Genomic DNA, 25,188 nt, shown 5'->3' with positions numbered 1-25,188 from the left:
AAGTTGTGTCTCCAAACATACTGTGCATGCCTGTGCATGCTGCTTTAGTCTGAGGTTGCACTGAACAAATGCTGAATGTTGAGATTAATCGCTGCCTAAACTTCTGCTGTGAAGAAAAATGCTAGAGTGTGTAAATCCTGACTATATGTGTGTCTTCTTCCCTTTAGAAGAAGGAAGAGGGAGGTGCCCCCATGTGGACATCAAAGTAACTGGCTTACTTGACACCAGTATCAAGAAATAGGCTACCGGATATAGCATTCACAAGCACAGCATGTCCGTGTTGTCAGCATCTGAGAGAGTGTTCGACACAGGGAAGGCATTTGGTGCATATGAGAAATGGAACGCGATGTTCTGCATCATATCTAGGCCTGTTTTGCTTTTCAGTCCTGAAAACATTTTGTTTTCAAGCATTGCAGGGTCCAAAGTGGCTCACAGACGTGCCTAATGACAAAAAAGTTATTTAAGTTTTAAAAAAACACTTCCAAGCACACTTCACCTGCCAGCAACACATCATAGCCGAGCCAGGCTTGCAACCATCCATGTTCATGTGTGCTAGTGTGCTCTATGTTTGGGTGCGAAGGAGAGAGACAGTGAGTGGGTGGATGACTGTTGTACAGTACTGTACTTTATAGGTCTTATGAGCTCCATGTACAGCAGATTTACATGGATTTATATGGAGCGTTGAATGGCTTGCTGGGAGACACAGTTTTTATGCTATGCTTAAATAAATGTTCTGGAATACCCATACAATGCTCACATAATGTAGTTGTTCAAATGTAAAAAGACTGTGTGCATTTATGTCCCTTCATTGAGCAGCCTCATACTCAATTTCTTCAGTTTTGGGATGATTATTTACTCATCAAACCATCTACTTGACTTTACACAACAATGTAATCAACTTATATGAGAGCTGACCTGTCTATGGGGACGTCACTGGGTCCCGAGTATCTCAGCCCTGAACCGTTATCAAGGGACGTCTGTCTTGGCAGGAGCCCACCGTGAGGTCTGCTTCTGTCTGATGCTGGTGCCAAGTCCCCTGAGGCTCCCTGGTAGGGGTAAAGGGAGGGGTCCTGGAGTTTGGCCTTCTTCCCCTGTGGCCCTCCCTCAAAAACACCCCGCACCTGATCAGGCCCAGAGCTGTAGAACCACGCCCCCGATTTGGTGAGGATTTCTTGTTGTTTTCGGCACAAGTTGCATACCCACATGACCTGCAGGAAGACAAAAGGAGATGTTAATGGTTTAGAATGGTGATTGACAAGCAGAGGCTGGTTTACATAACCTATTATGAGCTGTAATGGAGTGATTAGTGTGTTATGTGTTATGTAAAGCTGTAAGACATCTGCAGCCACATCGCTGTTACTGGGTGAAAATCCTTTATTTCAAAAATGTCACAATTTCAGGTAATAATCAAGTTTTTAAAAAGCTTTCTTCAAAGAAAGTTGAGGGGAAAAAAATCAGCTATCTTGAGGTTTGAGTTTTCACCCCACAGCGACAATATTGACAATTCATGTTTATGAGGCGAATGGTGAAAATATTTTACACATGCAGCAGCCTTTGATGTTGCTGAAGGCAAAGTAACATGGGAAGAGTTTTAGTATTTTTTTAGTCTGTGAGTGAACTTAATCCACTGTTAATGTCTTAGTACACATAAAACATCTAATTTTTCTTATTTTCCATTATTGGCTATCTTATTATTGAACTCTTGTTTCCAGTTATTCCAGAGATTCCAGACATTAGTGACAATGCAATAAAGGTACACTGGGGAGAGGTAATGCAATTGTAGTTAATGCAAAGAAAAAAGCACAATTTTCTTTAGTTGTGCTTGACAAAGACTGGACAGATGGAGGGTTTTACTGCTTCATGATGTCATGCCTTTATCTGCTCTACACTGCAGCCACAGCAGTCAGTTCCGCACACTAGGCTCATAAATCCAGGAGACTTAATCACTGTACACACACATACAAAACATACTACATGGTAAAGCTGCATGTGCATTCAGTCTCAAGCAAACCTTTAAAAAAGACGATCTGTCCAAACTGTATTGATATCTGATATAGTTCACCCGGCATCTCACTCGTGCCTGCTGCAGGTAACCATGGCTGCGTCGTTAACAGGGAAAAACCTGAAGTAATATTTAAGTGTTTCTGAAAGGATTCAGAACTTGCAAAATGATTGACAGGCCAGACGGCTAGTAGGGCGGCCAAGAGCTACTGCAAACCCCCACCCTCCACCACACTCCACGCCTTTACAGTCCCAGTGCTGAGTCAGTACATTATTGTTATTAGTGTGAGCATGCCCTGAATGCTGTCTCAACTACCCTCAGTTGGTCTGTAACTCACCGTTTTTTCTGTAAACTTAGAATCAAATTAAAACTGAATAATATCTTAGACTTAGACTTAATATCTAGACCTAATGGTCGCAGGGATTAGCAACCTGTAGCACACAGTTTACATTTTACAGGATGTCTGGTAAAGTAGAGGAAAAAACATCTTCCTTATATCAACAGCATAAGATAACAGCAACGAGTACGGTGCTGTTGATAGTAGTGCTATCCTCTCTTCCATCACTACTGTACTGAACTGAAAAAATGCCTCTATGGGATGTGGCACTACTGAAACAAGCAGAACAGTGGATTCTGCATTTAGTTACAACAAAATCTGGACTTAGGAGGAGACAACCTTCCATCTTGAAGCCGTGTTCCAGCAATAATGAATTACATTTCAAACACGGCATAAAAGCTTAACAGTCACACCACAAGCAGCATGTACTGGGCTATGTGACATTGACACATGAGGCTTTTATAACCAGCTATCAATGCTACAGATGGGCTATAACTATGCTGACATACTGTACAATTGAAGAAGCAAGGCTACAAATTGTACTTTATGTGTCCCAGAGGAGTATAGCCAGTAAGGCCATGACTACCTCTTTATCAGGGGTCATGGTGAGAGCTCTGCAATGAACCGTGAGTCATCGTCTATGACCCAGGAGCCACCAAGGCTAGTCTTCCTGCTGATCAATGACACATCACCTCCTACACCTGCAAGTTAAAGTGCACATAACACCAGAAGTGACCCTGCACAAAAATTCCACTGAAATGATCACATGGAGACGGCATTTAGAAACATATACTAGCTTCCATCTCTTGATTTGATGGTGCAGGTAACAGACATACAGTGATCAAAGACCTGTCTTGTGTTTTAACACCTCTGGTAGCTTAGCTACTCCTGAGACTGAACAGGTCAACTCTTTTAGCCCATCTAATGTAGCCCTTTATTGAATTACTATTTTGAAAAAACAGGCCAAGAAAACATGTATGGGTCCAGTAAATATTGAGGGCCATCAGCCTGAGACATCAATATCTGGATATGATTTGCACTTTGGACCATAGGCAGAATAAAAATGGATGTTTATGCAGTACATTAGGCAGGAAGGCCAAAAGTAAGGAAATTGTCACAACTGTACTGAATTCCTTGTACAGTGTATTTCCAAAACATTACATGACAGGCAGCCTTATTTTGAGCTTGATGATAGTGCTTTGTTGAGATTATCCAAAGGGATTTCAAAATGATGCACAAGCCCAAAATGTTAAAGACTTCGAGAACTAATAGATAAGCCCCTGGAATATATATCCTATAAAATTGTTCTTAGTTAAAAAAAAGTAGGGTAAGTATGCAAAATGGAATCAAACAACATATACATAGATGTGACATTTCTCTTTGTGCCATTCTTAATTAATTTACAGTACAGTCTTCAATTTCACAGATCTTAGTAATGTCCAAAATAGAAGAATTGTATAATCTTGCTTTATCCCAGTAGAAGATTTAAGCCAGGAACAGAAACATGTTTCATTCATTAAGCTTTTTTCTGCTTTTAGTCACACTGGCAAAGACATCACAAACCATGAGGCTGCTAACAGTCCATGTGAAGAAGCAAGTCTCAGTGTGAGCACAGTCAACACTGACTGCAAACTGTATTAGCTCTCAGCCTCTAATAGACCATACAGACTCCAAAACAGATGTATGTATGCATAATGACACACAGTGACGAACAGGTCAAGCAGCTGTAACAGCTGGGGGTATGTTCACTTTCACTGCAGCCATTCTGCACAAACTCTCCAAATACACACGCACATATTTCCCTTCTACTTAACTCTTCGTGGCTGAGCGCAGGCCTGGGGTTTGGGAGTTGTGGCCCTCTGGATGGGCCATTTCTCCCCGTGTTGAGAGCATTTCATAATCATTGAACCTGAAGCTAAAATTAGAAAGCTAAAACCCTAGCTTTATAACACAGTTTTTATAACCATCACAGTCTTTTATAACACCCAGGAAGATGTATACTCTATTAAATCTGCTATAGACTGTTAACCGAGGCACTGAATTAAGGGAAACAAACACACAGTGCCATGGGATCAATAAATAATTTCCTTTCTCTTCAGGCTATGGGTGTTCTCAGTGATACCAGCAAATACAGTATCTTCCAATGCTGTGTTTGTAACTAGAAGAGAATTCATAGGACCAAGGATGGGCACAGAAGGACAGATTCTCTTTCGCACAAAACCTTTATTTATTTTAAAATTATGTTGGTTAAAAACAAACGTTTTAAAAAGTGATTTGATTAATAAATGGTCTGCACTTAAATGGTCTGCACTTATATAGACCATTTGTCGCTAATAGTTCATATCTGTATGATTTATACAGTACACTTCTTATAACATTATGTGTGCAATTGAACAATTACCTTATATTTTCCTTTTATGTATGCTCCATTCAAACTTTTCCTGGAGGAGTGACACAGACACACTCACATTCCACATGCAACAAGAGAGAGCACTGAGCTCTCTCTTGTGGCCACTGAACTGCACTACAGCATTACTTAACAGAGGCTCCGGAGTGAATCAGCAGTATCTTTCCAGCCATGTAAAAGTGTGCCCAGATGGAAAACCTACATTTATTTTAAATTAAATCAATGGCATTTTTTCACTTTATATGTATTCATAACCGTAAATGTAATACAATCACTGACATGCTTCTGTTGATTTTACAGGAGGCAACATTGAAATTTACAGGAGACCTTTGCAGTGACTGACATAGCTGCCGCATTCATTTTATTTGCGAGTTCAAAGAAATGACGTGAACGTCCTAGAAGGCTGGTGTTCCAATATTCGTACAATGCAACTATGACCTCCTTGCTCTGTTTCAATCACGGGATGGAAAAAGCATTTAATTTTCTTCTGTTGGCCTGCTTTCTATCTACCTTCTAATAAAGGCAAAAATGTTAAAAACATAATCTTCAAAAAAGCACTAAAGTAAAACCTAGAGATGCTGCAATATTGATGTGGCAGAAAATTGGCTGCCATAGGTATCAAATTGCTGTGGTCTTTCTCTACTTCACCTGAACTGATGTGAACTGAACCACTCATTAAAGCCTCATTGTGCAGGGAGTGAAATACTCCTAAGAACATCCTAGTCTGGATTGAGTCCAGGTTAAGCACATAGGCATTAATAAGGATCCCCTCTCCTAAAGTCAAGAGCAAATAATTTTGACAGCTGGGGGCTATACAGTGTGATGGGCTGCAAAGACAGGTATAATAAGCTCCGAATAATGTAAATGAAGACAGGTGAAACGCTGGGTTTTTCATTTTCAAATATATATCTATATCCAAACAATATTTATAGGAGCAAGACAACACTGTATATAGTCACAGATGCATAATTTAACATAACATTGAATTTAGCCCTAAATTTGTTTATTTGTAAAAAGAATGTGAGGAAGTGCTCCAAAATGAAATATGCAGAGGCCTTTGAGTGTTACTTATTAAGAAGCCAATGAGAATAAGAAAGGGAGCGTCTACATTCACATGCTGCAACACTTACTGCACGTGGTGAATTATATTTTAATGAGCTTCTAATTTTAGTGTGTGCGCCAGTAATAATAGACTTGATGAATATTTATGTTCCTTGTTTGAAGTTCAGAGATAGGGGGAAGACATCCAAAATATGGAAATGGCTGATATCTGTCAGAGGCGTATCTTAGTCTCAGTCAGACCTACATAGACATGTTAGACTGGGTTTGGACAGACACGACAAGCTCTACATTTTGAACCAAAACTAAATGTCTGTAGAATATTGTATTAAAATATCAAATGACATATATTCATATCTTTAAAAGGGTGCATGCGACTGTATTCATTAAAAGACCGATTTTCTGAAAGGGTGCCGAAATGGTCATATTTCGAGCACACAAAATGACCGGTATAACACGATGTCACAGCCTCGGGCTCTCGAAGCTTACCCATGGTGCCACGGAGGGGAAACACTGTGCCTGTACAGAAAGATCGCCGTCTGTAAGTCGTTCTAATGTTGCGACGATAGTCCGCAGCTCTTGCTTCTGAAAAAAGAAAAAAACTGCTCCGACCTTCAGCACCGCGGACAGCTCCGACACCAGGCTGCCGGCCGGACAGCGGATGCTGAAAACACCGTGAAGGTTACACCAGGGACTCAACTGACCACATCCGAACCAATAGAAACCAGAACAGCAGAGCAATCACAGAATCCAAAAAAGCCGATTCATTTTTAAATGAATGGATTTCAACATTGAATCCTTTATAGTCGATGCATCAAAACGCTCAAAAAAGGGGGGAAAAAATCCCCGACTCAAAGTCAGTAGGTCTACGAGAAGAAAACATGTGAGCCGAGCGATAGCGCGTCAAATTACGTTGTGTTTTCCACCACCGCTGTATTAGTTCATCTGTACCAGAGAGTGTGAGCTGTGCCGGAGTTGACGAGACCTCATTACTTATGCGGCGCGTCTCAGCTCCGCTCTCGCAGTCCAATAGACAGAAAAAGGCGGTTACGCAGAAAACTGAATGGCACTGCTTTTACTGTGTGTGCGTTGGTACGCGCACGTCGTCTCATATCGTTCAGTAGTCAAGTCAGTTTACTTCTAATCACATTAAAAACAATTAGTTTTTTTTAACCATGACTTTAAAGACTTCATAAAGGCTAAACTTCCTAGCACGATTATTGATACTGTCAACAAATATTTTATCTGTTTTATCCATTATTCATGGTGTTGTGTGACAACACCATGATTAAAGTGGTTATATCAAGTGAGTGACAGATTCAGCTAAACAGTTACTGAGCAGAGCCCTCCACTTCTTTAAAGGTTTTCCTTGACGAGCTGTTTAACTCTCAGTCCCTCTACTATATCATATTTCAGCGTACTATGGCTTTGCTAGCTGTCCCAGACATAGACACTTGTAAATATTCAATGGTGTTTCACAGAAAAAGATCTCTCTTGCCAGTGCTGTCACCATCTGTGAGAGAAGGAAAGAGTAGACGAATGGAAAAAGGGCAGATTTCACCACAGGCACCTCTTTCACTGACACACAACCTTTTAGACAAGCTGGTTAGGCACAACCAAAATGTGGCTCACTGTTGGTGGTGAAGCAATCAAAGCTTCGATAATCAAAGCAACATACATCATTGCATAAACCACCAGCAATCAATACCGCACTAGTCCTGTTGAACTGTACTTTGTTCACTCCATCACAAATTTAACTAATAGTTAATTTAATGTGTAACATTTTAAATGGCTATAATGTGCACTGAGCATAAACAACATTCACAGCCTTAAAAACAATGTACTCCTGCAATTCTACCATCTAGTTTGGCAGAATGCACAGACTTATGAGCTGATCAGATCGACTTCTTGCTGATGGTTACTTTCATAACAATTACGTCGGCCAGATGACAAATCCCCCTCACAAAACTGACAAAGAAATGTTCATCTGGTTTCAGGTAAAACCTAACCACTGCCTGCACTGATTCAGTCAGCAATGATAAACTGGACTCTGTTACCAGGTAAACTGAGAACAACAGTTCCTCATGTCTAACCCGTTTTCTTTTAACATACATACTCATCCTTCCTACCACCTTCCACCTCTATCACCTCTTATGCTCGTTGTCATGCTGGCGCTTTGTTCCTGGCTGACCACATTATGTAAAATTCTGTATCCTGTCCTAAAGGTTTATTCTGCAATCCAACTGAAGAATGTTCAGTATCACTTTGTTGGATTTTTAACAAAACGGCTTTCTGAGGTTTGCAGTTACATCTCAGTATACGCAGTATATACACTTTAAGATGAGTGTCATCAAAACTACACTACACGTGTACCTTTCTTCAGATTTTTTTTTGTATACATATGCTCCATAACTTGTATAATATATAGAGGTGCTATCAAAGTCTTCAGTGACACAGACTCCAAACAGCACGGGCAGCAGTGCAGACATCTCCCTTTAAAGGTTTTCAAGTGAGGCTCACTATTCTAAGCAATCAGAGACTAACGAATAAAGCCTGTGTGTGACATGCCAATGCAAAAAGGTGCCCATATGTAAGGCTGTGCTCACGTTTTACATCTTTTTTCCCTAAGATGACTCTGATAAAAAAAATAAAAATTCAAAGAGGCATGGAGTAACCAAATCTGATTATTTAATCAGATTTGCTTTAAATACATTTTTGTACATCACAATCCACTGTGTGTATGAATAGCTGATCTAAAGTGCCAAGAGGTCAGGCCATCACTAGGTAAACAGTAGGCAGTGCTTCACAGGAATATCCCGTGGCGTGTCTGCCAATCCCCCATAACCATCTACTGCCAGCCTGCTGCCACTGCTATTACCCAGCACCATCTGTACAACACAGTAACTGATCTCCCAGCTATTATTTACCAGGGAACAATGAAAGCCTGTACAACTGGGGTCTTGGCACTGGAGGGAGCAACAGACAAGAGGTCTCTCCCAGTGTTGTTTCTACCTGCTTGCACTGTATGAATCCTCCTTCTAGTGTGGCCTGTTTGGTTACTGTTAGACAATTAATAGCTAAACACAAGCAGATTACAGCCAAACATTTACAATTTATGGGATTATACTGTATGTTATACATATACAATATACATATACAGCATATACATATACAATGACCTTTGGATATGTGCATATACTTTGTGATTCTATATTGAACTAGTTGCATGAGTATAGACAGCCTAAAAGGGGATTCAGTAGTGCAATCAGATCATTATAACTTTCTTTTTCAGATTTATATTCTACTAGACATAACACTAAAAGACTACTGGCATAGTTTGGTTTGGCTGCATTCATACTGATTTAGGCACTTTCAACTAAATAAGTCTGATTGTCTAAGTTATTCCCATCATCTGCTTTTTGGAGGGTTTATTACAAAAGATACTCTACAATGGGATACCAAGAAGCCGCTCTAAATGTATTATACCACCTATTTGTTTAAAAGCCTTTCACCCAAATAACATCAACATTGTTATCTTTTTTAAACTTCACAAATCTCCTTTTGAGGTCACAGAAGATATTACACAACTTTTTTCAGTCAGTGTAGCACTCTTTGTGATGAGTGTGTAAACTAGTGCTAGTGGAATGTTCCTTTAAAAAGAAGATCATTCTTAACTTATGCTTTTGTTTTATTCCTACAAAAAATATTTTACCCTCTCAAAAAAGTTTACTTTTTTACATAGTTATTTGAACACCCTATTGTTTATGCTGTTTTTTCCAGCCTAACATGACTCACAGGCCAACTTGATCATAACTTTTAATTTCATTGTTGGCTGCTGTATGTGTATAAATATAAATGTGCACATAATAGCATGTTATGAACAAAGCTTGCGTTCAGACACAATCCCAAGAAGTGCAGAAAAGGATTTGCTAACCACTTTGTCCTCCTGTTGCAATTCCATGAGAGCAGGAATGCAGCAGAATGAGAAGAGGGAGACAGAGGGGGCATAAGGGAAAAGAGCAGGAAACATAGGGAGAGAGGTTTAGAGTGGCATTAGTAGGTCCTGGTGGCACTGTCACATACTGCAACAGCACAGGATTGGATGGCATCACATACAAACTCAATTCATTATTCAAATTTAAGCAGTCTAATACGAAAAGCTCTGGCTTAGTCTGTAGGGAGGATTTGACAAAGGTTAGTTGGCATTGGAGTGCCACATTGCACAAAAGCAGATATCAGGTTCATTTATGGGAAAAGAAATAGAGGAACAGTTCCATCCAGTGCTGAAATCAAATAACTGTAAGTTAAAGAAAACATGAATAGGAAATCAACAGCTGTAGGTCAAGATATAAGAGTGAAAAGATTTAGAGCAAAATCAAACAGATAGTCTCTGACTGGAGCTGATGCTGATAACCTGAAAAACATTTAGTTGCCATTAGAGACATCATTGGCTCAATTCCCAGATTAAGATTTCACCGCAACATTTCATAACCTTGGATTTCAAATAATAGCATAGGGAGAAATTTGCTTGAGGGTGGGACATCTGTGTGCCTGTCCTTAAAAAATAGAGAGAGTAATGAACATGTGAGCCAGCGTTACCTTATTTGACCGCAGAGACACTCGTCCTCCGCAACGAGCACAGAATTTTGTTTGGCAATATGAACAGAGGTGGCCACAGCCATCGGCAAACTTAGTTTTGTGGCATATCCCACAGGTTGGGGCTTCACTCTTCTGGTCCTGAGCCTGCTTGGTCTCCTCCCCCATCTTCTTAACCTGGTCCTTATATGACTCAAACTGCTGGTGCAACTTCCTGTAAGTGAAAGAGCAACAGAAATTGGGAAAATAAAGATAAATTTTAAGAATAAGATTTGTGTTTGATTGATGTATTCATTTAATGTTTGTTTGAATGTTATCAATAATTAGTTTTTACGTACAAAAATAAATTGATAGTAAGAGTTCTAATATATGATAACTTTTATAGCCCAAGCTATTTTGTGCCAATGTGCATCCAAAGATGGTTCGTTAGAATATACATTTATACATATACATACATATATATACACTATATGAACCTCTTTTACCTAAGAAGTGCCGTTTTAATTTCTATGAATATATACTATAATGTACTAATACTAGTGTATATACTGGCCTTTTATGTAATCAGTCTTGACTTTGAACATAAATACATATGCACACACACACATATATATATATGAATATTAGAATTCTCCTTCATGTTGTCACACTGAATCATGTGTTAAGTCATTTTCTCAAACTCCATCATAAAGTGACCCAGGGATTCTCAACCCTGGTTCTCATAGACCACCTGCCCTGTTTGATTTCTAATTATCTTAGTTAGAACACTACCCACTGTGTATTACCTGGATCTGGTGGGTTTAGTGAATCAGAACCTAAAATATTACATGTGGGTGTGGTCAATAAAATGAAGCAAATTGGTATTTCCCAGCTTCTGATTGACTGAACACAGCTGATCCAGGTATTCAGCAAGGGGTAGGGCACTAATCGCATAAGGATAGTTGGGAAACAAGCAGTGCAGGGGTCTCTGAGGGCCGGGGTTCGGGAACCACTGATCTCACCTACTGATACAGACTTGGATTTGTTTGATCAGGTGGATTTTGAAAGAAAGAGCAGACATAATGACCTTAGATACTGCAAAGATCACCTGACCCTTTCATATTTGTCCTGAAACAGAGGGGTGGGGCTATCAAATTTGCTTAGAACATCACTTAATTCCACTTTCTCGGGTTCCTTTGCGTTTAATGAATCATTAGCACCTGTGTTTCTATATCAGGACAGTTGTAAGGGGAGACAAACAACAACCTTCAGCCTCACTGTTAAGTGCTGATATTACCAATACACGCAATGGGCTAAATGTAATAAAAATGTTAGTGGTCGCATATAGAGTAGTAGATTCAATTGTCCCATTTGTCTTTCCAAGTGCAGCATTTATAGTCTTACTGTTTGTGGCCAATAGATGGCCCCCTACCAACACAATACATCTGATCTTATACAGTAGATCCTTAACTCCTAACGAGTCCTGGGAGACTACTGAAAAAACCTGCATGGACTCTTCACATGCATTTTGTATGACACATGTCAATTGAGCGTCTCCTTGGAAACTAAACACTGGGCTGACTTCATAATATGGCAATTAGAATTGGTTTCGCCCCACATATCCCCTGCAACATTCATTAGCGCTTGTGAATTATTGAGGAGCACTATCCTTTTACCACATACAGCTCGGCATTTGAGATAAACGTGCATGCTTTACCCACAACCAGAGCTTTAGAGCCCAAATGTAAGGCACACACGCAGCCTGAAGTCTCTATGTGTGTGTGTGTGTGTGTGTGTGTACTCATGTGAGCAACACTCTGTGCCATCCGAACATTAGAGTGCCAGTGGCATGCTCCTCATCATACTCACTACAGGATTAAATGGCTAATTGTGTTACAGCCTTTGTGTGTTTACCAAGCACAGATTAGTATGTAGCCTTGTTTAACAGATCCTACCAAATCTCATTTACTGACAGAGAGCCAGATAACAGGGTGATGATGGCTGTGATAGATAAAACCACTGTCTCCAAGGATGAAGGAAATAATACTACAAACAACCGTGTTTTATTCTTACTTAATCTCCCTGTACATTCAAACAGTCACAAAGGCTCAATCCCAGGGCAAACCATGGGCCAAGGGCCGCTGCTCTATCGACAGACAAGGTCACTGAGAAGAGCTCTTAAAGATAACCAACGATCACCTCTGCTTCACACTGTATCAGGTCGCTCCTTGTAACACACACTCACCTCTTGAGGGGCCAAACGGAGGTTATTTACTAATTTGACTGTGGATTCTATGCTGTGCATTGAGAAAGATCAAGGTGCAAGAGTAAAAAAAAAAAAAAAAAAAAAAAATCTATATGAGAGAGATTACAAAAACAAAACATATGCTGAACATTCATCCAATGAAGCACGGAGAACAAAGAATAGCCAGTGAATAAAGAGCAGTAGTGGCAGTATGGCGTTTACTTATTTGGTCAAACACGGTCAAATGTAGGCAACACCGCCAACGAGTAATAATATGCTGCTCATTGTCCCATCTCATGCTAGCGTATCGGAGCTCTCTTACCTCTGGGCCGGACCAGAGCAGCTACGCATAGTAACACGAGCTTCTCGTTTGGATATATGACAGACATATCAACAACCTTCTCTACAAGCTTCTACATGCTGCATCTGCCACAATTTCGACTCAATATTAGCCTCATCGTTCTGGTGCTAAAAGCATAATTGTACATATATGAGAGTGTATTGTCAGGCTAATGCATATAGCATGTGTGATAACAGGATTCATTAAATGTGCATTACATTGATTTCCTCCACACTGTAACAAACTAAAGAGTGATACAAATTCCGGCTGTGCTTTTTCTAAGCACATATATTATGTATAACAAAGTTTGCCAGCTCTTTTCTTTAAGTCATCATGGCAATATTTGCTTAATTGACTAATTGGCAGCAGAAGAAAGGACCAGCTGACAGACCCTCTTACTATCGCCTTACAAAGTGGATATTGCATTCAGGTTAGCAAACAACTGTTTGTTTTCACATGTAGCAGGGAGAAAAATCATCATGGTCATTTATTTGGAGCTGAATTTAATATTTAAAATTTACTTTTCTTGATTGGCTGGTTTGTTTTCCACTAGCGTGGCTAGCAGGCTTGCTAGCTGCAATGCTACTTGCCTAAGCTAACGCTAGTGGCTAACAATAAGCTAGTTGTTTTTAGCTGATATTTGGTGCTGAGCATAAGTTACCTATAGTATTACGTAGGTTTGTCCAAAATGTCTGTTTGCTCAAAATATTGTTCTGCCACTGCTGTAGTAAACACTGTTAATGACATCGATAACAGTAAACAATATCTACAGACTGTAAAACAAAAATGATTAGGCTAAAATAGGCTAACAGCATCAGATCAATGCCAAGTTGGGTGACATGTTTCTGAGGAGTTGTCATAAGTCAAACCTTTTTTAGATTAAACTCGTAAAAAATACGAAATTTTTTTCATATCTTTAGCATATATTAAAACTTATTACGGGCTGCTATATCTCACTTACTTCCAAGGAGCTGCTGTGGCCCTGACCTGCCTCTGAAGATCTTTCCCACTGCACTGACTTTCACCTGAAGCTATTTAAGCACAAGCCTCAGTTTTCAGTTAGGCATCATGTATATTTAGCTAATATGAACAATCCCAAGACCATGAAAAAAAAGTCAATTCGATGGGATTCTGTAAGGCAGTAACACTTTGATTGATTCAAGTGAGAAAAAGGTTAGTGAACGATAGCTGCACGACACTTTGGTGCTGGTTTGTGGTGTTCCAGGGCTTCACTTATGGTCTGGATAACTCACACATCACGTTGCACCTGGCAAAATCCACCTGTCCAAAATGACCTCATCTGGTCTAAATGGAAAGTTAGCACAGGAGGGAGCAGTTTACAAATTTGGACTCTAAATAGCTTTTTTCTTTTATCAAATACTGACTGCCATTACCTAATTTGCTGTCCTCACATACCATATCTCCTTATCTCCTGCTTGTAAAATTTTCTGTGCAGTTATAAGAACATAAACAATGTTTCTTAAGTGAAAGATCACCTCTTAATCCCACGGGATAATTGAGAACATCTCAACTCATTTCACATGTAGATGAGAAGCGGATTCCGGTGTCAGTGTACATTTTCTGACAGACAGATACAGAGTCTATAATAATAATCATAAATCCTTTGCTTTACATATGACAAGACTTTAGCCAAAAAATCAGGTAATAAATAACACCAGGACATCATGCATCTTTGTAAAAGCAGCCTTCCTTTACCATATCAACCACATCACTGACCTGACATACTCACCAAACACTGATTCTGGTATGATCTTAGTTCAGATAAGTCAACACACCATCTTTGGGGATCTTTTAAACGCAGATCATTTAAATTGCATTAAATAACCCTGATCAGGACTATGTTTTATGCTTTAGTATAATATTCCTAATGACAGCATCTGTTGTACTATGGTGAGTTGAGTAGCTATATAAAGGTAGAAACCATCTTGGCACACCACTCCCTCACCACCATGCTCTCATCTGCTTCAACAAACATACTGAGCAATTGTATAAAATATTCTAATGAACACTAGGGTCAAATATCCTGTGAGTCTAGCTGATGGATTCACCATTGCATGTGAGTGTGCCTGCTGAGAGGAAGGAGATCAAAAGGAATCTGTACTATTACTTACGCATCTGGCTCTGGCTCCTTGTCATTTTGGGACTTTTGCTGGGGCTGAAGAACGTTATTTACCAGCTCAGTGATCCCACTAAAGGGAAACCACCTGTTCAAATAAGCAAAGTGTGACTGAAAATTCGCAATGAGTCATCATGGGAGAAAACAATCTGCGCTGAGGGATTTAGGAAGCAGGTCAGTTACTAGAAAGTGAACAGTAAGCAGGGACATTCACTACAACCAGTGCAAAGAGAGGGGAAGGCCAGGAAATGGGCTGAGCAGCTACTAGTGGAACACTGACAACCAAACACAGTGTCAGAAACACGCAAAGATAGTACAGGACATTAGGATGATACAGGCAGACTTAAAGTAGTGGGTAAGTGAGAATAAGCAGAAAAAGCTCTACAGCCAGTGGAAATGAGAGCAGCATCAAATGCTCAAGGTAACAGGAGTTTCATTTTATGTCATCCTGGGGGTCAAAGTGTCAGACTGGTTAGCCTTGGAAGTACATTTGTTCAAAATGCAGCTGTAGCACAGTAGTTTAGCACAGGGGCATCCAGTCCACATGTGTGGTTAAAATACAAAGCTGCACAAGCCAATCAAAGTGCAGATGATAAACTGCATGAGAATGGGGAGCCAGCTAGAGACCAGAGACAAAGGGGGAAAGGTTTGGGGGCCTGGCTCTAACAAAGCTTACAGAAAGGAAACGCCATCGTCCCTGATATCATGGAAGTCAGCTGTTTAGTGTCCAGCACACTCTCGTCAATACTATTCATTCAAAGCTTTTAAAAAATAAAAATGGCACAGTGCAGTTGACATACAACAGCGGACTTCCCATGACATTAGTGACATTTTCTGTTGATTTTCCTCCCACACAAAGAGGAGAAAGCCACATGAAGCACATAGCACTGACTGACAGGAAGAAGTGTCAAAGCCTGGAGAACTCTGGGTAATGCCGTTTACTTACTGTGCCGGCTGAGGCTTTGGTTCTTCTTTGATCCTAAGACATGAAAACAAAATAAAAAAATAAAGGGGTGTGCCCAGTTCAGTGCACACAGAACACAAAGAGATGAGGAAAACAATGTAAAAGACACAAAATACTGAGACAACTAATAATACTAAAGATGTATATGACATAAATAATAATTTAACTACAATATGTCTATTATAGATGATTTGAAGAAGATGATAGGGCAGTGGTGACAATGGCAATAAGGTGAACAACATGAAAAATTAAATTTTAAGTAACTGCTTCATGTAACACCCTCCCGTTCAGACTGTTCGCTAGTAGTTACATTGACTTTTCTGGCACACTGGCCTTCTTCAATTAGAGGATGGGCCCCATGTGGGAGTCCACCTTCCTGCTGTCAATTTTTTTTTTATTCAACTCCAGTTTGTCTAAGAGAAATCAATAATTGATAAGGGGCCCCACAACCACAAACCCACCAGTTCCCAGAAGCACAGAAGAACAACTGTAGAGGTTCAGAGTAACCAGCAAACAGATCAGTGCAGCTGAGTGACATTTGAGCACAGCCTTAAATTGCACACTGAGTTGGTGACGTCAGATGACGAGGAGGGAATCAGTTGCTCATTCTGTGTAAATATCTACATAGCTGAGTCAGCAACACATGCTTGATTAGATTACATAACCTACTGATACATAATAGACTGATATGCATCAGATAAACCAGCATACAACTGTGGAAATGTTTTTTTGTTTGTTGGTTTTTGCTTTGAGTATAACCCTATTGGTGTAAGCATTCTGGTTTAAGGTTCCATTAATGCTCAAATACATTTAAATAGCCTAGATTTATAAATCCTATGGGCACAAGCAAATTATCTTGTCTATATTAATGACATGCTAGGAATAACATAGGTACAGAAGATTTAGCCTACAGTATGCAAGACCGTGTTTTATTGTGGTTTTAACCTTATTAAAATCGTTATTACTACAGTCAGATGATAACAATGTCGTATAAGAAAGTTTAAATTTACATTATAATAATAAACTCATAAAAAACTGTCATTTTGAATATATGAATATAAATCTGTGTGTTGCTAGCTTCATATACACATATACATATATTCATATACAGTATATCCAAAGTCCTTACATCACACCAAGTTGATGTTAGTTGGAGAATAACAAAAGTAGCACAGCTAGCACACGCACACACACGCACACACACACACACACACACACACACACACACACACACACTTAGATGCACAGCAACCACTACAGCAAAACAGGACAAGTTGCTGCTGAACTTGTCAGAACACACACCTATCGCCACTTACATTAAGCACATAGCTTTATAGAGCTGTGAGAAAGTGAATGTGTTAATTGGATTTTGTTTTATTCTGACTGAGATTCAGCAACAATCCACTTAACTCATTCTTTAGGAGTAATCTGGTACTTTTTAACCTTTGTAAACTAGACAAATCCAATACATTTGGGTTTCTTTTTTTTTTTACTAATTTGTTATGAAAATAGCCCATCACATTTTCATAGAGGCCATGGTGAAGTCCTCATATTGTGGGGTTGAGCAACTAACAGACCATAATATTCAATTACTGCAATATTTACACAAAGAAGAAGCATCGGTTAAAATTCCACAAGCTGAAATAAATATTCATTTTACTTGTACAACTTGTTGCTTGAAGAACCTCTAAAACAGCTCTTAGGACAGGTGATCCTAAAACTGTCTAATAAGAAACAGTTAGGAGCTCCTTATAGTGGACCTAATGATGAGGAATGAATTAACAAAATCTTTTTGGGAAATGAACAAAAGGTCCACTAAAAATAATATTCCTTGAAGTAAAAATGTAACACTTTAACCTAATTCTAGATTGTACACGAAGTGGATCCATTCAAACTCAAACAAACACTGAGGCTGAAACAGTGCTGATGCAGAGCACCAGACAGCGAAAACAAACCCTACTAGAGGCAGAACAGGACAGAGCTAGAAATCTGTCTGTCTGATCTGTGTCAGGTGGGTGAGAGAACACATGAGAGAAGATATAGTCCTGTGTACCCATCAGTCTCGCTGTTCTGTTTTCCGATGAGCCAGTCCATATTTATCCTCTCGCTGTATTCTCCTGATGACCTGCAGCGCCGTTCTTTATTGATCCCATCAGCCACGTCTCTGTGGTCGCATTACAAGCCTCATATTTATCTGATCGAGCCTGCTGCCTGCCTGCCTGGACGGCTGCCGGGCTTTGTGTGTGTTTGTGTGTGAGTATTTACGTGCCAATATTCATGTGTGTACTGTAGTCATACGTGTGCATATGTGAGTGAGTGGGTGTGTGAGAGTGAGTGCACAGTGTATTATTTGACATGGGGCAGTAAAATGAGTGTGTGTAAAATGTCACAAGTGACGTATTCAGTATCCTGGCTGCTGAAGAGGCCTGGAGGGCAGGTACAGTCTCTGTTTTCCATCTCTTTAACCTGTTCTTTGCTTCCTATAAACCCTCACTGCACACAAAATAAAAACACAGACTACACAGTACACTACTACAGATAGGTTTGTGTAGACAATCTACATGTCTCAAAGTATGAGTCTGAGTCTTTCTGTTTTATGTGAAAATGGCACATTTAAGTGTTATAAGCCACATGCTGCTGTTATTCTGGGTTTGTTTGGTCTGTATTTAGGTTTCCACATGCTCCGTCCCACTGGCTCGGCATGGAGAAGAATCCAGGTCTGTTATGGCTGATGCGACACTGCTCTCTAGTGGACTGATATGCTTCATAAACCTCAACAGTAAGAACTAGATTGATGGATGTTTTGTGCCATTTTGGTTTAATGTCCATGCTAATTGGTTTTTCAAATTCACAGATAAAAGCAACAAATTGGTATGTTAGTCATCCATTTTCCTGCTAGACTCTTTTTTTATAAATCCACAAAGTTAATCTGCCAGGTGCTGTCAGGGTACTGTACATGTTGGCACCCTGAGTCCTTAAGGTAAGGAAACAAGTTATAGATCTACACCTGATTAATAAGTCAATTGACGGAAATGTATTTATATTGGTAGCTAATTATTTGCACACATAAAAACGGGTATAAATGAGGGGTTTGATGTCCTAATTAATAGCTTAAACAATAAACTGAAATTTAGGGAAAATGACACTATAACCACCAAGGTTGTATAACCCATTAGGGACGAGCTTACAGTAGGATAACATGAGTTCTAACATCAAAGAAAAGAAAAGGCAGCATGTACATGCTCTAATGCCAAACTAGTGGTTTAGTAAATAAGTCAGCAACTCGTTTTGAGCAGATTTCAGTGAACAGTGGTTTGATGCAGCTCCTTCTGGATGCTGTCACAAGGACCCTATGATTTTGGTGAGATCCCTGAGATTGAATTAATCTCAGCCTCCCGAAGATAGATGGGCTAATATACAGAGGGGAGGAAGGGGAAGAAAAGCTGGAGAAAATAAAAGGAAAGATCCTTAAAACACGCCTCCCTCAAAGCTGTGCAATCTCTCTTTCACCCATAAACTGTCAGTTTGCCACAGTTGTGTTAAATAAATACACTGATGGGACAGTGGTACAATGAGCCCTGAATCATCGCATTCTCTCACACCCAGAACAAGGTTGACATCATGTCACATGCACCGCAGCAGGTCTTGTGATGGGCAGCAGAAACAGATACAGTACAGTCTGTCAGTTAGGTGGCAAACATAGGCCTGCCAGAGAGGACATAACAATTCATTTATACTGCAGCCAAAACATTTAGGTTCACTATCAGAATCAGCTAACTGAAGACAGGGACATAAATAGGTTAGCAATTAGAATCTAAGAGAACTCGGTAGATGTTTAAAACGTGGGTTAGGGACCAGGGACGTGCTCAGTCGCAATGGCTCAGGACTAAACATCCATCTCACCATCTAAGGCAATTTCGTTGTACACCTTGTATGTATAATGACAAATAAAGCACTTTGCCTTTACCTTCAGGAGTTATTGGGCAGCAAGAGACAGCTAAAATTAGAGTGCATGTTGGACTTACTGCATTCATGACTCCAAATTCACATTGTTGTCCCATGTCTTCAAGATTTAAATAAACAACTGGAGAAAAGTTTGCCATACTCACTTTCATTTGTCAATGTTATGTTGATAGTGTGTTTACTCAACGGCCTCAAGTAAATGAAATGGTCACTACCTGAGTTTAACAAGCGACAATGGCACAGCATCGAGTTCATTACTGTTTAAAATACATTGTTTTCTCAGTGGCAGCATCAGAACACACAGTGCATCGCAGCTTGAGAAGTATGGGGATAGGTAGCATGTGATCATCAAAACTGGACCATGGAGCATGAGAACCAGGTAGTCTAGTCTGATTAATTAGTATTTTTTTATTTACAGCAATTAGACAGCCATGTGTCCTTTGCCTGGGGAAGAGATGGCACGAGGATATGAGAGGAAGACAAGCTGGCAAAGGCAGGGTGATGGTTTCTTTTAGCTACTAAATGCGGACAAGCACACAGTTTGCTGTGTCACAAAGCACTGAGCTGCAACGTGTCACACAAGGCTTTAATTTATTTCCAATTAAGCCGCCCCCCCAATGCCCAAATTGTACCAGTTCTTCCCAGCCAATTATTCTAGCAGGTTTGTCTCTTACTTATGCTGTCTTTGAGTAAACTGCTCACGATTCTATTTCCTGCTAAAAAAAGTCAACCAAATACAGGTGGAACGGCTGGGAACAATGTGGTTGAGTGTACTTCTCCGGGAAAAAGTTATTCATTATTGGTTATCAACGGCAGAACAAAACAAGCCTGAACATGGATCCACACTGAGGGGCTTAATATCCCTTAAAACATGAATGTGGATGAAGTGTTTAAATAAGTTTGCTTTCCTATGAAATGTAAAGAATAAACTTTTTTGTGTTATTATTTTTAGCCATGCTAGTAGTTAAGTAGCAAAAAAAAATATTAGATAGATATTTGCAACTCATAACTTTCTTGCAGAACATACGCCAGGCTAAACATTAGCACCGCTCAGTACAGAGTTACAATTGCCTCCTCCAGTAGGATATTGACATCCTACATTACCCGACAGTTTTTATTAACAGATATTGAGATCCAACGTCATATGGACATCAACACTGGAGTAAAAGATCAGTCACAGAGGATCTCATAGCTAAGCTGTGACCCTGCAGGCCCTCTGAGTCCACTGCAGACTGTGTGATAATTGGATCATAAGGGAATAATCAGGCTCAGTGATATACAAACTACATACATCATTAACACAAGCCCAGCTAGTTAGTGCTGGCAGGAGTTTAATGTCTGCCTAAGATCACTCAGAGGCAAGCTAGAGGAATACCTCCCACTGAGGCCGGTTCCTACTCTAGGTTGATGTAGTCTGTATACTCCAGATCTATTTCTTTCCGTCATTGCTGATTCCCACACTGCCAAATCCTTCGAACCTGATGTCACCAAGTCTGACAAATGATTGGTTTGCCTGTAACTCTCTGAGCCAATCAGTCACTGGATGCCGTTCTTTAAATATCACAGCAGTTCTGCCTCTTTCTTTTAGATCTACTATTGTGCACAACACATGAGTGTGCCACAACACACCTCCTCCTTACAACCCCCAGATCCTCTGCGATTTTCACTGGCACTGTCCAAAAGTTGACCCATTAACCATCCACTCTAGCCCACCATCAGCATATAGACTCCAAGAATCCAGTCCTATATCCAACCTTTGTACTGATTCACCTTGATGGAAAATAAAAATGTTTAACATGCTGATAGAGTTTAGTATTTAACAGCAAGGGCCAGGCAAAAAACAACTTGCTGGTGTTTTTATGCACAGATATCAGCTCATATTTAACACAAATCACCACTACTCCAACCATACTGCATCCTCCCCCATCACCATGTGCTGTGTATGAGCACATCAGCATTATCCCTGTCAGAAATAAAACCGTAATCTCCAATTCTGCCATCGTTACTGTACATTGCCTGCAAAAAGAGTATGCATCAAAAATAGCAACTTATTTAAGGAGAGACGATTAGGTCCTGTGACACCTGTTCATTCTAACTCTCCAATAAATGCCAGGAGAAGTGCTACTTAACACTTTTCCTCTACCTCAGAGGATTAGGGGCAGGGGATAGAGTGCTGATAACTTCCTCTGGCATTGGGTGCTGGCATGGCACAACACACAGGGCAGGAGAGACAGTGAGAGGGCAAGTGCCTCGGTGTGGAGGGGTTGGCCAGCTACCACAGCTGGTCCTTAGAAAGCACAGATAGGATTCAGTCTGTGTGGCATACTCATCAGAATAGGCAATCTAACAGCACACAAGCCAGACCTCCTGACCAAGGACTAATATTCAGATTGTCAAACAGGAGTTGGCAACAGCAGATTTTTCTGAGCAAGGGGGAAGTGGCTAATCTGCTGCCAAATATAACTAAAATCCATCTGTTTCTGTAGATTACCTGCCAGGATTCAATTGAGCTGCACCGCGTCTTCCCTCATGAGAGATTTCCAAGTGGCTAAGAGTCAGCTAATCAGCCAGCAGCCCACACATTTGCAAGTGTATTTTCATGCAAACACTTACAGCAAACATATGTACATTACTGATTTCACTACAGCTTGTTCGTCATACAGCAGAACAACTATATGAGCCACATTAGTCAGAGGTAGTGATAAACCATGTTTCTGTTGTTGCACATATGTGCACGTTTGCTTGGGCAATGGTGTGTGTACGAACATGTCTTTCTTTGTATGTGAACGCCCGATTTCTCCTGTCAGCCCACTTTATTCATCCTGACACAGATACATTTTATTCTGGCTGTAATCAGCACTTTCTAGGCAGCTGACATTGTCCCATGCTAACGTCACAACTCCTCCCATACACATCTCAACAGCTCTACTGGGAATACTCCAGAAACACAGCCCTAACCCCAGCGCAGCTAGGTCACCTCCCATTGCATTAGTCCAATCTCTAGCTCCAGTGGGCAGACAGTGTCCCTGTCCTCTTCTTACCCATTACTGCACGGGCTGAGCCATCAAGCCGCTCCTCAAGCACCAATTCTGTCCATTCTCACAATTGTGGCATTATTTCCAGTCTCATAGTCTGCAAAGGCGTGCTGTCAGTCTCCTCTCCTGGTTTGACATGTAATGGATCTTATGTTTAATTCAAAGAAAAAAAGGCACTAGAAGCCTCAACTAACCAATCTGAACTGCTGTAGTAATGAAGATAATCATATTTTAATTCACTGACACTATATAAAACCTCACGTTCAACTGCTATCAGTTCCATCTTCAAACACATAAAACACATTGATGATGTTGTTCCTGGCTGGAAGCAGTAGGTGGGTTGTACTGAAAGTGCAGTCAGCTGTCTGTGCCTCACTCAGAGCTATAATAATAGCTCGACCAGAGCTAACAATAGGGAGGTAATTGATATCCAGCCTATTGTTGGTCCGACTTGCTCTACTCCTTCCTGTCTCAATTCATTGCTACACCACGTCACTAATAGCTTGCTTAACTAAATTGCATAAAGTGTACACAGCCAGACGGGGCAATCTGATATCACCACGCTGCGTACAGGTTACACCCATCACTTTGCTAAAATATTGCTTGAGATAACATATGATGTTACAAAGCCCAGAACTAAGGTAAGCAATGCCTCATGGTGCTATATTATATAATATGCCATGAGAGTTTCAGAGATTTTCATAGATCAGCACATTGGGCCAAATCAACAGATGTGACCACAGTCCTTAACAACTGAAATTAACTTAACATCTGTCCAATGGCTGCAAGATCTGCTTGACTTTGGTTGCTATAAAATCCCAAAGCAAAGGATTCCCTGGCATTAGCCTTCACTTCACACAGCTTTGGAAAACCAGCCAACCAACCAAGCAGCCAACCACTCAATAATATCACACCCAACTTCAAACACAGGCAACCCCCCCCCTCCAGCTTTTAGTTTTGTGTTTATGTTTTCTGCTTTACAAAGGAGGATTTCTGTATATCAGTGCCCTAACCCTCTACCCACCCCCGCCTGCCCTCCTCCTTCTACTACTACACATCCAGGCCATCTCAGCATCACCATGGCAATAGTGGTATCTCAGTGGGATGAGTGATATTAAGAGATTAGTGGGAGATCCTCCATCAGACTTTGGTTGAGGAGCACGATCCCAGGATTGCAACATCGTCTCTCTGTGTCTTTCTTCTGATTAGTGTGAGATGATTGGGATGAAAAATAGGCCTCTTCACTGTTTTTTTTGTTTTCATAGTACTGTAGAACACTCAATGTTACAAAACCCAACCAACCATGGATAAACATGCACACATACAGGCACTGAATCTCTGCAATAATGCATTTGAAGCTCTCACAATACCAACTCCAGCCCCAGGGAGAGTGAGCAGTGGTTTACATGCTGTGCAGTATGTCCTTGTATATGTTACATTGTGGTGCCTGGTGTGGTGTTCAGTGGGATTATATAAATAAGGTCCGTGGCTGATTAAGTGACGTCATCATAATGGCTGCTCTATATCCTCCCCTATTTATATCAGCTTCTGTTCTCTACCTACTGCAGTATGTACTGTACACGAGCAAACTAATATTAAAAAACTTTATATAAAAAACAAAGGTACATTGAAAAAAAGAAGTTTTACAAAGAATCAAAAATGGATAAGTAAAACCTTCCTAGCATGTTAATAGGCATTGCATATTTCAAAATTTCCCAAAGGAGTCACTGCACTAATCATTACATAATAAATTCCACTGTCTGGTTAGAGGCCTCTACAGAGCTACTCTACATCTGTGTATGTGTCTCTGTGTGTGAGCGTGCGTGTGTAGGAGAAAAATACAGGGCGGCTGCATTTGTTTATAGTACGTTAGAATTTTAGCCCACACAAAGGCATATTGGAAGGACCATTGAGGCATGCATGTGTTTTGAGTCACCGGCTTGCACCTGCTCTAACCAGCTGAGTCTTGAATGAGCCGAACACAGCCTGTGTAAAATACCACTAGTAAATATATCAGCTAGCACAAATACAAAGCTTTTGGTAATAAACTATTTTATAACTCCTTTTAATTTTACCTTTTTGTTTGGGTTAACAGCAATTCACAATTTAAACGAGTAAAGTGCA

At 40.2% G+C, this 25,188-nt stretch overlaps 1 protein-coding gene across 43 annotated transcripts in view; it reads right to left on the bottom strand.

Annotated features, from left to right (window-relative positions):
• rims2a (regulating synaptic membrane exocytosis 2a) overlaps positions 1-25,188 on the bottom strand; it is a 126,479-nt gene that overhangs the window by 90,471 nt on the left and 10,820 nt on the right. For 25 of the 43 annotated variants that reach the window (XM_067509685.1, XM_067509671.1, XM_067509675.1 and 22 more), the window contains 5 exons: positions 16,049-16,081; positions 15,098-15,190; positions 10,405-10,615; positions 9,740-9,751; positions 916-1,208 (listed from right to left, as the gene is read on the bottom strand). In XM_067509685.1, coding sequence (XP_067365786.1) covers positions 916-1,208; positions 9,740-9,751; positions 10,405-10,615; positions 15,098-15,190; positions 16,049-16,081 — 642 coding nt within the window. Of the gene's footprint in view, positions 1-915; positions 1,209-6,294; positions 6,798-9,739; positions 9,752-10,404; positions 10,616-15,097; positions 15,191-16,048; positions 16,082-25,188 lie in introns of those variants that run through there. The other 18 variants (XM_067509682.1, XM_067509686.1, XM_067509695.1 and 15 more) reach the window with 5 other exon arrangements.

This window comes from Channa argus, chromosome 7 (assembly GCF_033026475.1).
Source record: "Channa argus isolate prfri chromosome 7, Channa argus male v1.0, whole genome shotgun sequence".
NCBI lineage: Eukaryota > Metazoa > Chordata > Actinopteri > Anabantiformes > Channidae > Channa > Channa argus.
This window is presented reverse-complemented; position numbering and strand designations above follow the sequence as displayed.